This window comes from Amblyraja radiata, chromosome 34 (genome assembly GCF_010909765.2).
Source record: "Amblyraja radiata isolate CabotCenter1 chromosome 34, sAmbRad1.1.pri, whole genome shotgun sequence".
In the NCBI taxonomy this organism is placed as follows: Eukaryota; Metazoa; Chordata; class Chondrichthyes; order Rajiformes; family Rajidae; genus Amblyraja; species Amblyraja radiata.
In genome coordinates, this window is record NC_045989.1 from 16,414,407 (window position 1) to 16,435,786 (window position 21,380).

At 41.5% G+C, this 21,380-nt stretch overlaps 1 protein-coding gene across 4 annotated transcripts in view; it reads right to left on the reverse strand.

Moving 5' to 3' along the window:
* The window catches only part of znf280d (zinc finger protein 280D), a 75,678-nt gene extending 65,326 nt beyond the window's left edge, over positions 1 to 10,352 (reverse strand). For 2 of the 4 annotated variants that reach the window (XM_033050305.1, XM_033050304.1), the window contains exon 1: positions 10,079 to 10,169. In XM_033050305.1, coding sequence (XP_032906196.1) covers positions 10,079 to 10,126 — 48 coding nt within the window. In that variant the 5' untranslated portion in view covers positions 10,127 to 10,169. Of the gene's footprint in view, positions 1 to 3,150; positions 3,206 to 10,078; positions 10,170 to 10,229 lie in introns of those variants that run through there. The other 2 variants (XM_033050306.1, XM_033050307.1) reach the window with 2 other exon arrangements.
* Between the last annotated feature and the right edge of the window lie 11,028 nt (positions 10,353 to 21,380).

Consider the following 21,380-nt stretch of genomic DNA (forward strand, 5'->3'; position numbering starts at 1 on the left):
CCGAATCTCCGGGGGTCGGGTCGCAGCAGCGTCCACCACAGCTCCACCCGCTCTGGACTCGGCCAGCTCCGCGACGGTGAGGTGAGTAGTCGGCACCACAGCCCCCGGTCTTCCTGTTGGAGGCCGCTCCTCGTTGCAGCCCCAACGACAACGGAGACCCGACAAAGAAAAGGTCGGGTCTCCCGTGCAGGGAGAGATTTAAAAGTTACCCCCAACCCCCCCACACCACCCCCACCCCCCCACACACATACCCCAACAAAAATAACAAAAACTACATAAAAACATAGACATAAAATAATAAAAACGCAGACGGACTGCAGAGGCCGCAGCTGACGAGAGTCGCGCCGCCTACCTATAACGTATTCTGGCGCCTCTCTCTGCAACTTCATTCATCTTTCAAATCACTTACAGAATAAAATACAACAATTTTTAAATTAAAAGCACTGTGTAGCAAATAATTATTTTCTTATCCATTAGCACTTCAATGCAAGACAACTGGGATAGAATACTTCATGGGGTAAGAACTATTCCATCAACAGCTTGGTAATTGCTGTTCTGGAGATGCAGAGGATGGTATCCACTCACACCATCAGGTGTTTTTCCAAGGATCAGTTTTATTCTACATGCACATTTCCTATTGTTAAAATGTGGACGCTGTGAAACAATAATACTTATAAAATATTAACACTGAAATATACGGTAAGATTAGAAATCTATTCAGCTTTATTTTGATAAATTCATTGGAACATTTCTGGATGTACTGTTCAATTTGTCATTCTCTACATTCCAGGTAAGTACATCTGCACATGACATGTTTTGTTGGTACCTTAATGTAGTAACCTTCTTTGAGTGGGAGGGAGGGAAATAAACTGAGGAAAGGGAACCATGGGTAAACACAAATAGTAAATACTTCAAAGCTAAGATCCTGGATCAGAATATCTGTACTTTTGGAAACTTGATTTCATGATTTTAACATGATTTAAAAAAGGCATCAAAGATTTCAACAAGCTCTTTGTCTGTCCCAGTTATTTCAACTAAAAACTGTCAAACCGTAGGAAAATCAATTTTCATTCATTGCACAAATCTTCATCCATAATCATCACAAAGTGAAAGTAAAAGTTTAAGTGTTCATTTTAGGCCTTCACCACAATTGAGGCTGCTATTCCATCAAATAATGTTTCAATTAATGTAGAGCTGTTAATTTTTAAAGCTGCAATAAAATCCACGAGAAAAAACAGCTACCGTTTTAAAGTTTTGCATAAAAGATCCATCAACAATTCAAACTAAAATATTATATTAATATGCAAAATTTAGCACAGGCAACTCTACAACCCACATCTGTAGAACATTTAATGTATAAATGACTTAGGGTAATTTACAAAGTAGTAGGAATAGAATGGAACATCAAATGTGAACAAGAATTTAGAATGAAGGCTGAGCCAAAAATATTGCATCTGAATCTGGCCACTTTTTTTTAAACAAAGCCAAGAAGCTTCTTCGAGGAACAGCCATTCCAGGTCAGACAAAGATTCACATGCACCACTTCCAATCTAGTTTTAGAGCAATCTGCAATTAGTGCTTCATATGTAGCCTCCTGTAAATAGATCTCACCGATATACCCAAGCCCTGTCCGCAATGACCATACTGACCTCCAGTTGAATGTCATTTCCATTATTTTTCCAATTCCCTCACCAACTTCTTAAGGGCCTGTCCCACTTTCACAACCTAATTCACAACCTTTTTTACTCGTGGACATTTATCATCAGGCTAGAAAAACGCCCTTGCCTACTTGATGCCACGAGTACCTACGGCTAACATCACGACCTACCTACGACCTACCTAGAACCTCCTACGACCATGCTGTGAGTGTGAGTCAACGGCAAACTCGGCAGAGGTCGTGAAAGTGGGACAGGCCCTTAACTCCTCAAATTTCTCCACTGCCAGAGTGCGGCCAAATACAAATTAGAAGAACAGCACCTTATATTCCACCAAGGTGGTCCACAACCTAATGGTATGAACACCAAATTTTCCAATTTTAGGTAATCCCCACTCCTTGTGCTCTGTTCTCACTCCTGTCTCCCACCCCTCCCCTGTCTCGAAGTTTAGTTCTGTCCTTTTTTATTCTATCTGCACATCATCTCCCTCTTATCTGGTTCTATTTATTACCAGTGACGTGCAGTGAGGTCAATGGTTAGGGGAGGCACTGGCTAGTATCAGTGGCCCGGCCCTCCCTGTATTGATCACCGCGTCTCCCCGGGGAGAGAGAGGGATGGAGCCGGGGCTGTGTGCGTGAAGCACGGCGACTGGAGGGGCGGGAGTGTTGCCCCGGGACCGTGAGGGAACGACCCACCTCCCCCTCTCCCCCTTCTCCATTCCCCCTCACACCCCCCTCCCCGTCTACAGAGATGCTGCTTGTCCCACGGAGTTACTCCAGCATTTAGTGTCTATCTCCACATATCCTCATGGTGATTTAAGGAATGATCTGAACAGAATATTTAGACTAACGTTTCCCATCATGTATTCTACATTTTCGATGACATCATATTCTACTCATCAAATTAGTTTGTCACAATAATTTTTAATCATTAGCCCAAATTTTTTGTTACAACCTCATCCATAATATTTTAGATTAATGCATACTTATTTTTGCTAATACATATGTTATAGACCACACAATTTCTCATATTTATATGTTACCTTGAAATGTCACTGTTTTCTTAAGTAATAAGCATTTGTGCATGTCTGAAAGGCCTTTTGAAATGTAACCACACTATATTGTCGTTGTAAATTTCACAAAGTCTCTTGTGCCAAGCATGGATGCAGAGTGCAATTCAAATTGAGTATAACTTTATCCATTGCTCCCACATTCGGTTATAATGTAAATTCAATGCAGGGCGCTAATTTGATCAAAAAGTTAGAGTGGGTTCAGTAATAAGTTGATTGATAGGTATCATAGCATTATTCTTGTGGTATAGTTTTTATTCTTTTCTCAACAAAATAGAGGAATGGCAAGGCTCCTCAATCCTATTTAATGCACCTCTGCTTATGGGCAATGCCGGATGCTATTCATATCCTGGACAATTGCAGATGCACAAAATGATATCAACTGGAAGAGCTTAAAGATTTTAGTCCTTGAGAAGCATCACTTACCAGATCCATGTCTGACCGTTAGCAAGATTATACAGTTCAGGAGAAATCAACACACAGCTGAAGTGGCAAAATGTAAAGAAGAAATGAGTGCCCACTAAGCAGACATAGAAAACCAGCAGGTGCAGTCTCCCAAGTGTATCACATTTGCTAGTAAGTAAGTAAGTAAATTTTATTTATATAGCACGTTTAAATCAACTCGCGTTGAAACCAAAGTGAAAAAAATAGAAATGTCACTAGAAAAAAAATATTTAAGTTTCCGTACATCCATAGAAAAAAAAAAGAAGAATAATGACACAACACATTATAGAATTCAACATGAACGTCCCCCAACAACAGAATCAAAACTTTCCACTGTGGGGAAAGGCATCAGAAAGTTTCAGTCCTCTTCCTCTGTGATCACCCGAGGTTGGGGCCTACTTGTGGCCTCCGCAGCCAGTCCGATGTTTTCAGGCCCTCTTGCCGGGAAGAAGGAACTCCGGCGTCGGGTGAACACTCCTCAGTGGCTTGGAAATGTCTGTTAAATGGTCTTTACCTTCAAATACTGGTGATACCAATGGTTTCACAAATTCCACAGCCAAGGCCAGACAAACGAAGGTAACTTAACTATAAAAGGTAATGGCAAAAAGAACAATTACCCTGAAACAGTTAGGGAAGCAGATAGGTAGGTACTTCTGTGGCTACAAATATGATTCCAGGGTTAAACGCAGTCTCCTTGGTGTCAGACCCAACAATGGCATAAAATGCCTTGAGAACATTGAGGGGTTTCCCACCAGAGACCATGACCCTTATCTCAAGAAGCGGAATTAAAACTTGCAGGCAGATTACAGGAATAAAAAGATTAAAAGACAGGACCTCAAAGATAGTAATTACAAATTGGTATCATGTTTCTTCAGATCCAGAAATACATAATTGCAAATCAATATATGGCTGAAGAGATGGAGCAAGGAGGGCTTTCGATTAGTTCCAGATGGGGGTTGGGGAAAGCAAAAAAAAAAGTAGAACCTGGATAAATTGCATCTCAAATAGACTTGGCTGAATATCCTTGCAGGAAGTTTTATTGATAGCACCAGGAAAGATTTAAACTAGCTTGGAAGACGTAGTGGGATCCTGACTGAATCATACAACAGGAGGAGAAAATTAAATGCAAAAGCCAGACAGTTAACAACACATCAGGAAGGCTGAAATGCAGAGAAAACAAAGGCTGAAAAAATAAAAGGTATGGCAGGGAAAATTGTTCCAGATGAAATAAAGACAATAAAATGTGAAAAGCAAGGAGAGAATATATGTTGTGAATCATGGCCAAAAGATGGGTATAGATAGAAGTTCAATAGTTCTAATATAAGCATTTTTGGATGACACAAGAGGGGATTAAAAACAAGAGGGATGTTGGGTTAGGGAAAATAAATATACTAACCAAGAAAAATCAATGAATTATGTCATATGGGTTAAATTGGGGAAGAAAGGAATTGTTTGCAATTTACTGTAGAGAAACAAAAGAGTAAATATATCTGCGACTTTCAGCACAGTAACAAGACAAGAACAGTAGGAGACATCAACTCCTTGTGTCTCAGCTACCCGAACATTAATCGACACAGTAAAGGGGGAAACACTTAGGCGATTTTTTATGCGACTGTCATAGTCGTAGCAGGTCGCCGAAAAACTGGCGACTGGACCCCCCCCCATGACAATGTCTACGACAAGCTACATCATTGTGTAGCTCCCCCCTCCCCATGTGAGCGCCGACTCAAAAGTCGAGTCCATTCATTGACTCCGGGAAGCGCCGACTGCCCACCCCCACTTGGGAAGGATTCATTGCCTCCAGGGAGTGCTAACGCCGACCCAAAAGTCAAGTCAATTAATTGGCTCCGGGAAGCACCCACTGCCCCCCCACCCCCGGGAAGGATTGATTGGCTCTAGGGAACGCCGACGCCGACCCAAATGTCGAGTACATTCATTGGCTCCGGGAAGCGCAGACCGAGTGGTGGAAATGGGCTGCGTTGGGGAAACGGGTGAGTGGTGGAATATTGCGTTGGGGAAACGGGGCCCAACGGGTAGGTAGAGGAGAGGGGTTATGGAGGGTGGGAGGGAGTGACTGAGGGTAGGGAGTGACTGAGGGTAGGGGAAAGGAGGGGGAGGGAGAGGTGAAGGAAGGAGTGGAAGAGGGGAGGAGGTGAGGAGAGAGAAGAGGGAGGGTGGAGCCCTGGGGGACCAGCCTTCCCGTGTGACACATTGGGGACGGGGCCAAACAGGTCCCACTTGGTCTAGTATAGGGTGATTTCACGAAAGGTCACTGGAGCGTAAATCCCCACTCACGTGACCGAAAATTTTAACTGGGGGACAAGCGTCACTTCCAGTACATGTTAGTGGATGGGAAAACACGCACTTTCACACCCGTTAAAAACATCGAAAACGGCCCGTTTTTGAGCTGCAATTTACGGAGCCGGTCGGGGTGACCGTGAGGAACAGCTACCTAAATTTACAGTCCAAAAAAAAGATAGAAACTAAGGTAAATACAAGAGCGAGCTGAAGGTGTAAACAAGGCGGAAGTGCTAGCGGACTTTTTTCTTGGAGATTTAAAGATCCAAAATATCGGGAATTATCGCGTTTGTTCGCTGCATTTCATCAAAAGTGGCATTATTGACTTTTTATCTTTATTCATTTGTTAGATGAAAAGTATTAAAAGTTAGAAACCCGTCAGTAAAATTGCAAAATCGCCCATGGTTCTCGGGTGAGTTTTAACATGCAAAATAAACACGCTTCTGAAGCTCCATTTACTTTTAAATTTAAATAATCGTAAACTCTCAATGCGTTTGGAAATCAATTTTACTGAGATGCAAGCTTACGATTATTTAAATGGTAAATGGAGCTTCAGAAGCGTTTTTATTTTGCATGTTAAAACTCACCCGAGAACCATGGGCGATTTTGCAATTTTACTGACGGGTTTCTAACTTTTAATACTTTTCATATAACAAATGAATAAAGATAAAAAGCCAATAATGCCACTTTTGATGAAATGCAGCGAGCAAACGCGATAATTCCCGATATTTTGGATCTTTAAATCTCCAAGAAAAAAGTCCGCTAGCACTTCCGCCTTGTTTACACCTTCAGCTCGCTCTTGTATTTACCTTAGTTTCTATCTTTTTTTTGGACTGTAAATTTAGGTAGCTGTTCCTCACAGTCACCCCGACCGGCTCCGTAAATTGCAGCTCAAAAACGGGCCGTTTTCGATGTTTTTAACGGGTGTGAAAGTGCGTGTTTTCCCATCCACTAACATGTACCGGAAGTGACGCTTGTCCCCCAGTTAAAATTTTCGGTCACGTGAGTGGGGATTTACGCTCCAGTGACCTTTCGTGAAATCACCCTATATTACTAAAACTCTCGTCTTGTTTGTTTCTATCTATCTATGTGATCCCATGTGATCCTGAAATTACGCTAAAACAATACACGATTGCACCACCTTAATCACCATTGTCCTGTGGTTATTTGTGTCAAGTTTTGTTCAGATTGCTGGTATATTTCACGTTATTGAAAAATGTCTTCCCTGTGCTTACAGCTATGACTTCACAATGGGTTTGTAGCCTTGCTCGCAACATTGTTGCTATCCAAGTACACTGAGTCTTGCTAGCTCTAGCAGGTGCATTTTTCTTAAAGTCACAGTACACTGAGTTCTGCTGGCTAGCAAGTGCAATTGCATTTTTTTAAAAGTTTAAGAATGAGGGAGGGTGGATTAGGCGAAATGAGCAGCTCCTGCGCAGTTGGGGGCTATGGGTGAGTGGTGGAATATTGCGTTTGGGGAACAGGTTGCGTTGGGGGATCAGGCCTCCCTTGGGGGCTATTGGTGAGTGGTGGAATATTGTGTTGGGGGACCAGGCCTCCCGTGTGACAGGGACCCAACGGGTTCCACTTGGTCTAGTATATATTACTAAAACTCTCATCTTGTTTGGATGTCTGCGTGAGATCCTGAAATTATGTCAAAACGATACGCTATGGCACTAACATTTTTGCACCACCTTACAATTGTCCTGTGGTATGTTTTCAACAAGATTTGTTCAGATTGATGTTATATTTTACAAGTTATTAACATTTTTACCTTTACTAAATCCAGTATGAGAAAGATTCAGCAGTGGCAGTTAGAGCTATGACATCACAATGGGACCTGTCCGTGAGCAGTCTTCCAGCCCACAATTACATCACAATGGGATCAGCAGCTTCCACCTCATGGGGGGTAAGGAGGGAGTGAGATTTTTAAAAATACCCGTTTTAATCAGATTCTTGGGGAGAGCTTTCCTTTATAGAACAAATTCTAGAATTTTCCTTGTGGGGGGAGGAGGGGGGGTGAAATGTCCACGTGGGGGGGGGGGGGGTAGAATAGAGGAGAGGTTTCACTTCCAGAACTCTCCTTGTGGGGGGGGGGGGGGGTAGGATGGAGGGGTGGGGGTTTTCATTGTGAGGGGTGGAATAGGGGAGAGGTTACATTTCCAGAACTTTCATTGAGATGGGGTGGGATGGGGGGTCAGCGCCAACGTTAGAGAGTTTTCATTGTGGTGGGGGGGGGGGAGGTGGAATAGGGGAGAGGTTTCATTTACAAAAAAAAATCCAGAAATTTCCTTGCGAGAAGGTGGGATGGGGAGTTTGAGAAAGAATCAGCAGTGGCAGTTAGAGCTATGACATCGCAATGGGATCTCATTAACATAACCTGCCCGTGAACAGTCTTCCAACCCACAATGATATCACAATAGGATCAGCAGCTTCCATCTCAAGGGGGTAGGGAGGTAGTGAGATTTAAAAAAAAACTGTTTTAATCAGATTCTTGGGGAGGTTTCATTTACAAAAAAAAAATCCAGAAATTTCCTTGTGGTGGGTGCGATGGGGGGAGGTGAGCGCCGACGCTGACCCAACATGAGGTTTCATTTAAAACATTTTAAACTTTAAAAACGTCAGCCGTGCCTGCGCAGTTGGGGGCTATGGGTGAGTGGTGGAATATTGCGTTGGGGGAACGGGTTGCGTTGGGGGAACGGGTGAGTGGTGGAAACTGGTTGCGTTGGGGGAAACGGGTGAGTGGTGCAATGAATATTGCAATGGGGGAACAGGGCCCAACTGGTCTAGTATTAGATAAAACTGTCAGAAATATTCATGTTAGTTGTTTACATTAACATGCTATTTTTAAAGGTTCTATATATAAGATCAAAAAAGTAACTTTATTGTTTCAATTTTTTCTCGTGAAGTTTCCTGAGGGTAGAAATTTTCTGGAGCATGCTATAACATAAATGGAACAGACACTTGACAAAACAAACTCTTAACAGCTTTCCTTCTTTGTGTAAAAAGAAACTGCAGATGCTGGTTTAAACCGAAGATAGCCTTTGTGCCTGAAGATATTCTCCAAAACAAAATTCAGGAAAATGAGCACACTTACCATCATTTTTTAAAACAAAAAGAGTACTGGTTATATAAAAAGTTATATTGCAATGAAAGTAATACCTTTCAAGACTTATATCATTAAAGACAAGTTTTTATTTGAAATTAATTAAAATAAGTAAATTATTCACCAAAATTATTAATGTGTAAAAGAAAATTACACAAAGTTTTGAATAGGACTGCACACCAGTATAATCCTTAAAAATATAAAATTATAGCCCGAGCAACATGAATCACTGTAGTTCAAACGTACAAACTAATCACAATAAACTTCAATTTTCACCTTCAATAATTAAGAGCATCTGCTCTTTTCAAAAACGTTCCCTTATTTTTATGAAGCCTTGAAATAAAATAGGCACAAAGTGTACAAAGTGCACAAAGACAGGAATATGAAACTGAAAGTTGAAACTTTAAAACACCAAAAAGTTAGCCCAATAATTAATTTGGAATGGCATAATATTATTAGCATTAACCATTAATTAGCAGCATGAAGAATCGGCCTTAACCAAATTTGATTTCATTGAATTTATGAATCGGAACCGGACCATTTCAACAAAACTTTAATTTAACCATTCCTACTTCTAATCAGCAAGTAATTATTAATTGGCATCTTTATTAGAAGTGAGTAAAGACATGTTACTGCAATTATAGAGGGCCCTATAGTAAGATATTAAACCAAATGATGTTTGTTTTTTATTATGCATTTTGTGGGACTCATAACTATCCTTGCCTAACTAAATAAACACTTATCACTGTGTTTTACTATCTGCAGTAGTGACGTCTCGTTGAAACCTAGTCATTATTAGCCAGTTAAGTGTTGCCAATGTTTATATACTAAAAACACGTGCAATATGTAACAAACATAATCCAAATCTCTTTAAATCAAGTGTTCTAATCTATGCCCGCAGTTACAACCGATAGCGCATGAATCGATGGCACATACGTCATCAAAATAAACAAGCAATTGAGAAACCAAAACAAAAAAGCAGTATTCATATTCGAGGCAAGTCAAACAATGTCAGGCCTAATGTGAACAAGTATGTTTTAAAGGTTTATGACCCCATGTTTCCAGGAGGAGTCGTGCACGGGTAACATTTCTACGTTCTCCAATATTAACCCATATTTGGGGGATATACTTCCAATAAACACAACGGGACTTAAGAACAAGACACGTGCTGTTCTTGTGTGGTGAAAGTTACTTTCGGATAGGACAGTGTGTGTTTTAGCGCCCGCTATGTTGAGAGACGATGGACGAACCGCCGCGGACAGCCCAGCCCAGCCCGGATAGGGTCGCCCTGGATGTATTTCTATTTTCTGTTGCCGGCGTCGCGGTGTTTCTCTACAGCAATAATCACCGCCAAAAATAAATTCACGAAGAAGGCGTTAGTTGAAGTGAATACAACGGAAAAGGTTGTATTCGCGAAGAAGCCGCTCGGGAGGAGGGGACGGGGGGGGAGTTACACAACGAGGCCCTCATGAAGTGTGAGTCAGCCGCCGATGGCGCGAGACTGGCCTTTAATGTCGCCGTCCGGTTGGTTTCGGTGAAGTAACCACCAAACATGGCGCCCGCGGTCGGTCCGTCCGTCAGTCGGCGCCACAGGCCCGCGTCTCCCGCTGCCCCCCGGACACACCTCGCCAATGAAAACAAGAAAAGGCTGACTCACCGCCTGCTTATCCCCAGCTAAAAGCGGATGGTGGGTCCACAGTAATCCGCCGCCATGGTGGGGGGTTTTTTCGTCGCTTGTGCGCACTGGGAACTGGCGAGGAGCCGGCGGAGGATCATGGGTAGGAGGTAGCCCGTGCGGCGGGCGGGAGGGCGCGTGAAACGTGCACTGCTGTAAGTGTGCCAGTACCAGCCTGCGGCGGGGCATGAGGCGGCGGGGCATGAGGCGGCGGGCAGACTCAAAGACATCCTGGACCTCCACTATAGGATCTTTGGGCAGGCCCACCCACCTCCACAGCTCTACAGTCACCATGGCCTTATCCAAATATCTTATAGCAGCTCCGCTATAGGATCTTTGACCGTATCCATCCATAGCCCTCTTTACCCGGCCTAAATGCCGACAACGCAACAGAAAAAAAATCTAACAGAAGATAGACACAAAGTTGGAGCAACATCTCTGGAGAAAGGCAAATAGGTGATGTTGTTTCGGTTCGAGACCATTCTTCAAACTTAGAGTGAAGAAATCGATTATTTTTACACCACAATGTTTGTACTTGCGTTTAAGAAGGAACTGCAGATGCTGGAAAATCGAAAATTCACTGTTTCTCGGTATGAGTCACTAATAAAGTACCAGTCAACTATTTCAAGGCTCAAACACAAGTACAAAAATGCTGGAGAAACTCAGCGGGTGCAGCAGCACCTTGAAGGGTTTCGGCCCGAAACGTTGCCTATTTCCTTCGCTCCATAGATGCTGCTGCACCCGCTGAGTTTCTCCAGCATGTTTGTACTTGTGTTTGAGCCTTGAAATAGTTGACTGGTACTTTATTACATACCAAGAAACAGTGAATTTCTTTGTTTTGCCTAAAATCCAGTAAAAATTATATTTGTACAAAATAAACTGCAGATGTTGGTTTATACCGAAGATAGACGTAAAATGCTGGGGTAACTCAGCGGGACAGGCAGCATCTCTGGAGAGAAGGTGACGCTTCGGGTTGAGACCCTTCTTTATTTCACTGGATTGCAGGCAAAACAAAGAATGTCGCTGTTTCTAGGTACGTGTGACTAAAAGTACTATTCAACTATTTCAAGTAGTATGAGTGAGTCTCCTCGTCTGGAGTGACATTAATACAAACCAGAATAACTTCCTCACAACTTAAGGTAAAATGAATTAATTTTACTTAGTAGGAAAGAACTGCAGTTGCTGGCTTAAAATCGAAGGTAGACACAAAATGTTGGAGTAACTCAGCGGGTCAGGCAGCATCTCTGGAGAGAAGGATTGGGTGACGTTTCGGGTCGAGACCCTTATTACTTTTAGTTAGTTTTCAGTTATGAAGACTCGAGGGCCTGCTTGATTCGATTAGGGTCTGGTGTCTTAATTTGCCTCAGTCTTTCCATTCTTTTCCTCAGTTTTTGCCTTTAGGCTTTTGTTGCTGTCAAGTCCCGATCTATACTAAAGGAACCCCTTCCTCAACAAGATGTATTTTGGGATTAGTAATGAAGCATGCCTCTGCACTCTTGGTGAACACTTTATAAAAAATCTTCCAGGCTTGTTATGATTTGGCCATTTTTTGCTTTGTCTTCATTTATGTCAGACTTGTTTCTTCCTGTCCATCTATGGTTTAATAACTTGTTGCAATGAGAACCAGGAGAGAACAAGTATTTTTAATATTATGAATTAATCATTAATTAAGCATACCATCAAGTTCTCCTAGGGGGAAAAAGGAAGCATTACACACCTGGATTTTCTAGTATCAGATTGCTATAAAGTTTTGATGGTATTTGTTGTCTAATTTTCTTAAAGACTATCAATGTTTTACAATATAAGATTATTGCTGTGTCCTGCAAGAGATGATTTTTCCCCATTATACTGGAAATACAAAAATTGGAAATATAGACTAACCTCTCTATGAGCCATAATTAATTCAACAATTTTAAGATACGACATCTTATAACATGGCCCCATAGCAGAAGCGTCCTCGTCGCGGGGCTGAAAACTGGAAGTATCCTGAACTAATTCTGCTACCACCATCTCTATTGCGACAAGTGATGGCTTTCACTGATTGTCGCCGGAAGTTTGCGTCCTTTTCAGGACGGACGATGACAGCGAGGTCAACATTTGTAACAAGATGGACACGAAAAGAAGAAGAAAACATTATGACTATTCATCCAATAACCTCTAAAATCTGTCTCAATGCATTTGATTGTGTGTTTTATTACTTGTCTGCCAGCAAAATAAATAAATGCCTGAGGTTTCACAGAATAAAGAATTTAATCAGTCAAAAAGGTAATAACTTTTTCTTCATTTATGGAATGTGGGCTTCTGCAAGTTAACGTTTATTCTTGACTTGTGATTGCCCTGGTGATAAATTGCCTTTGTGAACTGTTGTTGTCTCAAATCTTTAAAGTTTGGATTAAGTTTAATTTATCAGTTGGCCAGCTGCATTATTTCAGAATAAAATGAAACTTGCTCAACCTATTATTTTGTTTCAGTCAGCACGGAGTGAAAAATTGATGTTTTTTTATTGTATTGTGAATATAAATTTATCTGGATTTTATAAGGTATACTTACACTACTTTCATTTTGTTTTCAGCATTCAATTGCTGGTTTATTTAATTCACTTCCATGAAATTCTTAATTGCATTATTGTTAACAATGATTAGAAAATTTAATGCACAGACTTTCTCAAACAGTTGAATCCTTGATCGTTTTAATGCAAATAAATTGGTAAATTTTCTTTTTTTTTTACCTGGCAAAGCAATTAATACAACATTAATCTCTTTAGATTAATCATTTTTGGAATTCATCGTTTTGTCAGTTAAAACATGGTGCTACTATTGTGCACTTTCCTTGAGATCTAATCTTACAGTATGAGAGATGGAAAGAGTCAGTCATAAACACTTTGAACAATCACCTTCTATAATCATTATGTTAAATAGTTCACAGTTGAGCAATAAATGTTAAAAGTGTGAAGTGCTTCAATCAGTTCTGCAAATTTTACATAGTGTAATCAGCCCAAAGATGATTGTGGTATTTGTTCTGGAATATGATCCAATGGGTTTTGGAAAGATTATGTGCACAGAGAAGAATGAAACATTAAAAAAAAAGACAGTGCTGGATTAACTCGGAGGGTCGGAGAACAAGGAACCGAGGATTTATTGAGTGAGTGAGGTAGGAAAGTATGAGGAAAATTAATATTGGGAAGTATTTTTATTAGAGCGCAGTTAAAAATCATTTGGCAACTGGTACAATTTAAATGGAATTGCCATAGCAGCTTCAAGTTATAGTTATGTTTTGCATTGTTACTCCTTCACTTAGCTGTCAGTTGCCTTTCAACTGGAATGGATTTTAACCTGCCCTGGAGAATTATGTTAGTTGAGAGGTCGGACATTGAAGGATGACCATAACCCACCACTAATGTATCTCCAGTTTAACAGATGCATACACCTTGTGATGTTGGTGCGATAATTAGTACAAATAGGTAATTCATTCACCTTAATGTATAGAAATGAGATGATTTTTGATTAAATTTAACGTTTAAAACTCGCAACATCATTGGCAAACCTTGCAAGCACTTGCATTAAATTTAATTTTTCCAGCAGATTTTTATCCTGAAGAGAATAATTGTTTACTGAGAATTATGAATTATTTATTTAAATGTTTACCTTTGTTTATCTACTGTCCGGTCTTTTAACTGAATACTTCAATTTATCCTGTAGTGGGCTTTGTTTGAATTTAAGAACTATCTTCATAACTGCAGCACTGACACTCTCAAAGTTAATATCAAATGTTTATTACTCTTCCCTAGTGTAACTATTCCTCTTCAGTGATGAAGACACCAAGTAAATTGTTGGATGCTAATCATGCCAGTTCTAGAACGTCAACACTAGTATTTGAAAGTGCAGTATCTTTGGCCCCATCATTTATGGATTGACAGATTTATAGAGAAATACAACATAGAAACATGCCCTTCGGCCCAACAGATCCATGCTGGTAAAGAAGCCCATTTGAGCTAATCTCATTTGCTCGCATTAAATCCATAGCCCTCTAAATCTTTCCCATCCATGCACCTGTCCAAATGTCTTTTAAATGTTATTGTAGTTTACAAAATTGAGAGGCACAGATAGGATATTTTTTGTTTGAATTCAAGCTTTTGACCAGTTCTACTTTGGTGCCGTCAAGGTATGTGTGCTGCTTTGCTTCCTGAAGTCGGTCACAATCTCCTTTGTCTTGCTGATGTTGGGGAGAGGCTGTTGTTGGCACCAAGCTACAAGGTTCTCGATCACCTTTCTGTGCTTAGTGTCATCGTTATTTGATATTCGGCCAACTCCAGTAGTGTCTTATCTCTCCCTCATCTTATACATCCCTTCAATTACTTTATTAACCATTCCTCCTGAGGAATGGGTCTTTTCTAATAGGGAACGGGGGTTCCCTCTTCCATGATTGATGAGGCCCTCACAAGTGTCTCCTCTGTATCCCGCAGCTCCACTCTCGCTCCCCCTACCCCCAGTCACAAAAGGGACAGAGTCCCCCTGGACCTCACCTTTCACCCCATCAGCTGTTGCATACAGCACATAATCTTCCGACATTTTGCCATCATCGGGATCCCACTACAAGCCACAACTCCACCCCTTTACGCAGACACCGTTCCCTCCGCAACTTCCTGGTTAACTCATCCCTCCCACCCAAACCACCCCCTCCCCAGGTACTTTCCACTGCAACCGCAGGAGATGCAACACCTGTCCCTATACCTCCTCCCTCAACTCCGTCCAAGGACCCCAACAGACCTTTCAGGTGAGGCAGAGGTTCACTTGCACCTCTTTGAACCTCATCTACTGTTCCAGGTGTGAGCTATATATCAGCGAGACCAAACGCAGGCTCAGTGATCATTTCGCAGCACACCACTGCTCAGTCCGCCTTAACCTACATGATCTCCCAGTTGCTAAACACTCCCCCTCTTATTCCCAACCTGACATTTCTGTCCTGGGCCTCTTCTACTGTTACACTGTTCCAACGTAAATTGGAACAGCCCCTCATATTTCGCTTGGGCAGCTTACAACCTCTCTCTAAGCCTCCCCCATCCTTGTTCTCCCAATAGTCTGACTGTCCTGATTAAATTTTATCTTTGTATGCTTCGTTATCGACTTCTCCTAGCTAACGCTGATTTATTCTACATTTTCCTTGAGCTTCGTCACCTTTGAAGTCTCGTTTTCACACCTTACCCTTCTATATCTCTGTGTCTCCCTCTCCCCTGACTCAGTCTGAAGAAGTTTCTTGACCCAAAACGTCACCCATTCCGTCTATCTAGATATGCTGCCTGAGTTACACCACATTTTGTGTCTACCTTCGGTGTAAACCAGCATTTGCAGGCACTGCTCTGGTGTCATGTCAAAAGATCCCATTCTTCATATCTGACCTGAAAATAAAACCCTGCTCAGATCGTATTGAATCTCTAATAGCAATTTGATAAGTCTGGTGATCTTAAAAAAAAAAAAAAAAAAAAAAACATTCAGTGGGTTAAAGGACCTTCGTCTCATGCTTTAGTGCGAGTTGAACCATAGTAATTCCATTCCCATGTTCCCCGGCAGTGCAGAAGCTGAATGCAGAGTGTAAAGAGTTAGCAATCTGCACATTGGCTTTAGGCTTTCTGGCTTAATATAGCTATAATAGAATCCCAATTACACTGCTCCAAACCATAAAATACTATTTTGATGGTGTATATCATCTCTTTGCTTCTTATGTGGATTCAAGTCATTCTAGTCATCTATCTAATTAACCAGTGGCTATATTTATATGATCAACATTTACACATGATATCTTGGCGAGGCTGAACATGCATTGCCACAGTTCAGTTTTTCAGTGTACAGTAAACCCTTGTTATACCGGGGGGAGGAAGGGTGTCTATTATTGCCGATTGTTCGCTGTAACCGAGTATGGTGTTATTGTATAAATAGTAGAAACAAACAACGGCAGTTGCTGGTTAATAGATAAAAAACACAAAGTGCTGGAATAACTCAGCAGTTCTCTGGAGAACATGGATAGGTGACGTTTCGAGTCGAGACCCTTCTTCAGTTTCTCGGTCCGGAACTGGGTCTGGAATCCAGGTGAGTTGATGGCCATGGCTGCTGGTAGCTAGGGCAGAGGGTCTGATCAGTGCAGTCAATGGTCGGCGTCAGAAAGCAGGTAAGGTGCAGTTGTGGCCTGGAAGCAAGTGAGGAAGCTGTGGGGGCTGGTGATTCCGGTGGTAGGTTCCGTCCGGAAGCAGCGTGAGCCCAGGGTAGAGGTGTGCCGGTGTGGGCAGCCGATGGTTGTTCCTTCCGCTATAACCAAAATCTGCCATAAAGAGGTCCGTTAAAACAATGGCAAAATACTTGCCTAGCTAGAATCTCTACGCTTCGGTCTCCTGCTGGGGCCAGATACAGACGGCTATCTTGTTGGCTTCCGGGCCCTAGAGATGGGCTGCAAGGTCCTGCTGATGATCAGGCCTCAGGCAATGTACCGCCAGACCCACCATCACAGTGTCCAAGACAAACCCCAAGCAAAGGACAAGTTGGAAGTTATAATTTAACTTTTTTTATGTTTTTGACATTCACAGCATTTGAAACTTATTAGAATAAAAATTAATTCAAATATGTAATTTTTCCGTTAATTTAAATACAAAAATAAATGAAAAATCGCTTTAAAAAACTAAAGCTAATTACCATTGCTTTGCCCCTGCTTCACTGGCTGAGAATCCTACTGAAATCAATGATGTTGCAGATCTCTTGCTGAATCTTAACCAGGGTGCTGAGAGGCAAGGTTGTTGAATGACGCATATTTGTCTGCTATATGGTTAAAAAATAATAAAAAATTTGAATAACATAATGATGATTTAAAAAGAAAAGTTCAAACATCATAAAGAAGGTTTTTTGGCCTATGCTGGCCTCTCGGAGCATTCTGATCAGTCCCATTCCCCCACTTATTTTTCTGTCACCTACTTTCTCTCGAATGTTTATCCCCACAAATTCTCTCACCATGCCATCTTGCCAATAAGCATCAAAGTTCAAGATCAAATCCTGGTCACTGGACCAATGCAGCAGCAGCTTGAACAGCTATGCTGCTGCCAGATGCAGGGGACGCAGCCCATCGCAAGGTGTTAAAAAAGACATAAAGGGATGGAGTACTCCCTTGAGTTATTCCAACATTTTGTCTTTTTTTTGTGAACTAGCATCTGCAGTTCCTTGTTTCTTCATCTCCAGGTGCTCCATCTTCCTCCCATGTTCCAAACTAGGTTAATTGCACACTGTCAATGACCTTGTATGCATGGGAGTAGGATAATCTGGAGGGAGGGGGATAGAGTTGTAAAGAGCGTGGAAATGCTCAGTGGGCCTTTTTTCAGAGTGCACAACTGAATCCAGCCATTCCATGCTCTTGAAATAACAAATGAATCCGCTGTTAACTTTTTTCGGACACCACCATTCAAACTCATTGGCTTATGTGGATAAGTACCATCAATTTTCAGCCAGATTTCAAGGAGGTGCTTTGCTTCCAGGTAGTTGGAGAAATTTGAGTTTTACAATTCTGATGCAAAGCAGACATTGTTTAAGTAATCAAGCAATATTTGATGATTACCATATAAAACAAGTGTGTGATCAAATGTGGTATTGGTGTTTTAGCATATACATCTATGCTACAAAGATAGCATAGTCCCAGTGCAAAATTGTGTTCATTGATATTAATTCAAATTTTTATTTATAAATCTTAAATTATATTATGTGAATTTAACACAAAATTCAGCATTAACTGGTGGACCATTTATTGATTCATCTAGTTCTTTGATCTTTATTCAGCAGCTTAAGTACACATCAATTATTTTCTTTGTCGCCTTGTCTAATATTTAAAAATAAATCAAATGAGTAGAAGCCAGGGAAATAAATCAAGAGCTGTTCAGGCATTAACCCTTGCCGTTGGACTTGCTCCCAGCCTGACATCAACTTGGATTTTATCTATTACATGTAGAATTCTAATATACAAATTCTGCCCCCATCAACCTGAGTGGTTAGTCTTCTGAGCTGCCTGAATTAGAGGTATTAACTATAAGGAGAGGTTGGAAAAACTTGGATTGTTTTCTCGGGAGTGTTGGAAACTGTTAGAGGTTAAACCTGTCAGAAGCATATAAAATTATGGGAGGCAGGGAAGAACAGGACCTGTTCCATTTTGTGTAGTCAATCTCACCTTTAAGCCACCAGAAATTAGACAATTATCATTCTATTCTCAAATGTTGCCTTGGCTCCAGCCTGAGGCACAAGGTTTTTCATTTCCTTTACTGAGCTGTCATATGCCTATGAGAGTAAAATTATTATTTCAATGCAAAATCATGCCGATTTCTAAGTTTTGCGATACTGGTGCATGGCTGTTAGAAATGCGAGAAGCTAAAGCTGCTTGCTTTAATTCCACATACAATGTTTATATACAACAGACGAATTTGAAGAATATTCCCAAGTGCGTGACTAACCTTTCAAACTATTTAAATGGAAAGTTAACCATCTCTTGGAGACCTAGAGTCGCTGTAGTATGCATTAGGGGAAAGGGGTCTAAGGCACACTAGCACAATTAATCAACGACTGTTTCATGTCAGGATCAGGCCACACTTGCATGTTTAGTTGTTATTATGAATGCAAAACAAAACTCCACAAGCTTATGATGCCATAAAGAGTTATACACAGCCATCCAGTTACATGGTACTCGTGCATATATTTCTAACCATATGCACATCTGAGAAACTATACTCTGGAGGCCAATGTCTCAATAAAAAGGGAATAATTTCCTGGAATATTGTTGTAAATTAAACCATGGGAGCAAGCGAAGGGGCCAGAGATACAAACGGATAATTTTTACAATGGTAAGCGTGATCAAGTCTTCTGGGTGTAAGTGGGATGAATTAAGAAATGATTCAATGCAGAAATGCTAAATTATGATGAACAGGACATCCTTGCTAATGTGTATAGTTACACAGAAAGGGTATTGACTGCTGCCTAGCAAGCAGTAAGATTTATTCCTCTAGACAAAACCTTTTGATACATCAATACTTATCTTTCCTCATTTGCATCGTACAAAATAGCAGTACGGATTTCCCTAACTGAGGAACACCTTAATCAATATGGTTCAATGGTCCTTTATTGTCACGTGTACCAAGGTACAGTGAAATTTGATTTACTGTACAGTCATACCAAAAAAGCAACAAGATACAAAACGACATAAAGATTAAACATAAACACCCACCACTGCGGCGTCTGAGAATCCCTAGGGCACACAGCATAAGCGGAGACCAACAGCCATCAGTTCAATGTCCTGGCCACACACACGCTCCTTCACCATGATGTGACCAGAGTTCTACTGTCCGCCCGAACAGTCAAAAAGCCGTCCACATTCGCACCAGACTCCAGGATATTCTCATGGCGTGATATCCATGCAAATATCGAGATCACGGCAATCCCTCCGAGCCCTCGCCAGTGCACATGGAACTGTGATGGAAGGCAAATAACTTTTACCACCTTTCTTCCTTTTCTCCCGTGGTCGGGGCGATCGAAGCTCCCACAATCGGCGACCGAAGCCCCCGCATTGGGGCCATCGAGGCTCCCGCGATCGGTGCGGTCGAAGCTCCTGTGGTTGGAGCTCCCGCAGTCGATCCCCAACAAAGGGACCTCCAGCTCCACGATGTTAGGCCGCAGTGCGGACGGAGATACGATACGGAAATCTCCGTCGAGGGAAGAAATTAAAAAAAGTTTCCTCGCACCCCCCACATAATACAAAAACTAAAGGTATACTAAAACATAAAAATAATACAGAATAAAAACAACAAAAGATGAAGTGGACGAGATAGGCTGTTGGCGAGGCTGCCACTTACAGTGCCACCTGGTGTTTTTGAAAACTAATCCATGCATTCATGCCAACGATAACTATATGTAATATTAACCCTAGTAACAAAGCCATTATAGGCTGCGGTTTCAGTCCATGCAGAGCCGGCTGATCTCAACAAGACTGGAAATGGGTCCCTCAACTAGCCCTGTGTCCTGTGTTTAATGGGGAGGGGGACAAATATATCTGCTCCATCTGTACCACAGTTGGCAAGTGCTTTAGCGTAGGCACGTGGTGGGAATGGGTTCCTTAGTGTGGACCTACCTACACATTACTGTCTAAACACAAATATGAAGAATGTTCATTGGCATATTCAGGTAACTGCAAATATGATGTATAATTCTGCAATAATCATTGACCGAAAGAAATTGTGAGAAACTTGATTCAAAATACATTTATTTTGCAAAGAAGGCAGTCTGAAGAAGGGTTTCGGCCCGAAACTTTGCCTATTTCCTTCGCTCCATAGATGCTGCTGCACCCGCTGAGTTTCTCCAGCATTTTTGTGTACCTTTTACTTTGCAAAGGTTGTATTAACATAATTTGTTTCCATTTTCTGGCAGTTCCTCATGGCTGTGGCTGTGGCTCTGTAGCATTTCTGCATGTGTGATTGAGTGGCTTGCATTTCTGTGGGTAGTTTTATAGCTCTCTGGTGGCATTGCATTCAGCTGCAACTTCGATTAAATGCCATGAGTGGCCAACCTGGAATTTGTAACTAACATTGTTATTGGACACATCCACTTTCCCTAACATTGGTGAATTGGCTAACATTGTCATGGACAGAGGTTACAAATAATAAGGCATACATATTCATCAGGAGCTCATACTTCCCCTCCTGGATTGGGTTCAAATGTCCCATGATAACATCACCACGGACACAATGAGTCTGATTTTCCACCAATATCTGCATTGACCAGTGGGCAGATTTGCCCATATCTCGGCAATGCCCAAGCAGCAGCTATAACATGTTCTCACTTAGACGAGCACACTTGCAGGACACCCGTGCTGTGCTGGTGAATGTCACCTGGAGTCCACCAGTGCAGAACAAGTGACCTGTGCCAGTTTTGACAATGAGTCTTCAACCTGAAATAACAATTCCTGTTTTTCTTTCCATAGATGCTGTCCAGGTGAGTGTTTTTGATTTTTTTTTTAAATCTTCATTTGATTTCAACAAGGCAGCCAGCTTCCTAGTTTGGTTCTTCAGCCAGCAGAATCAAGGAAATGCATCAATCATGATTTCAACAACCTCAATATTCGGCT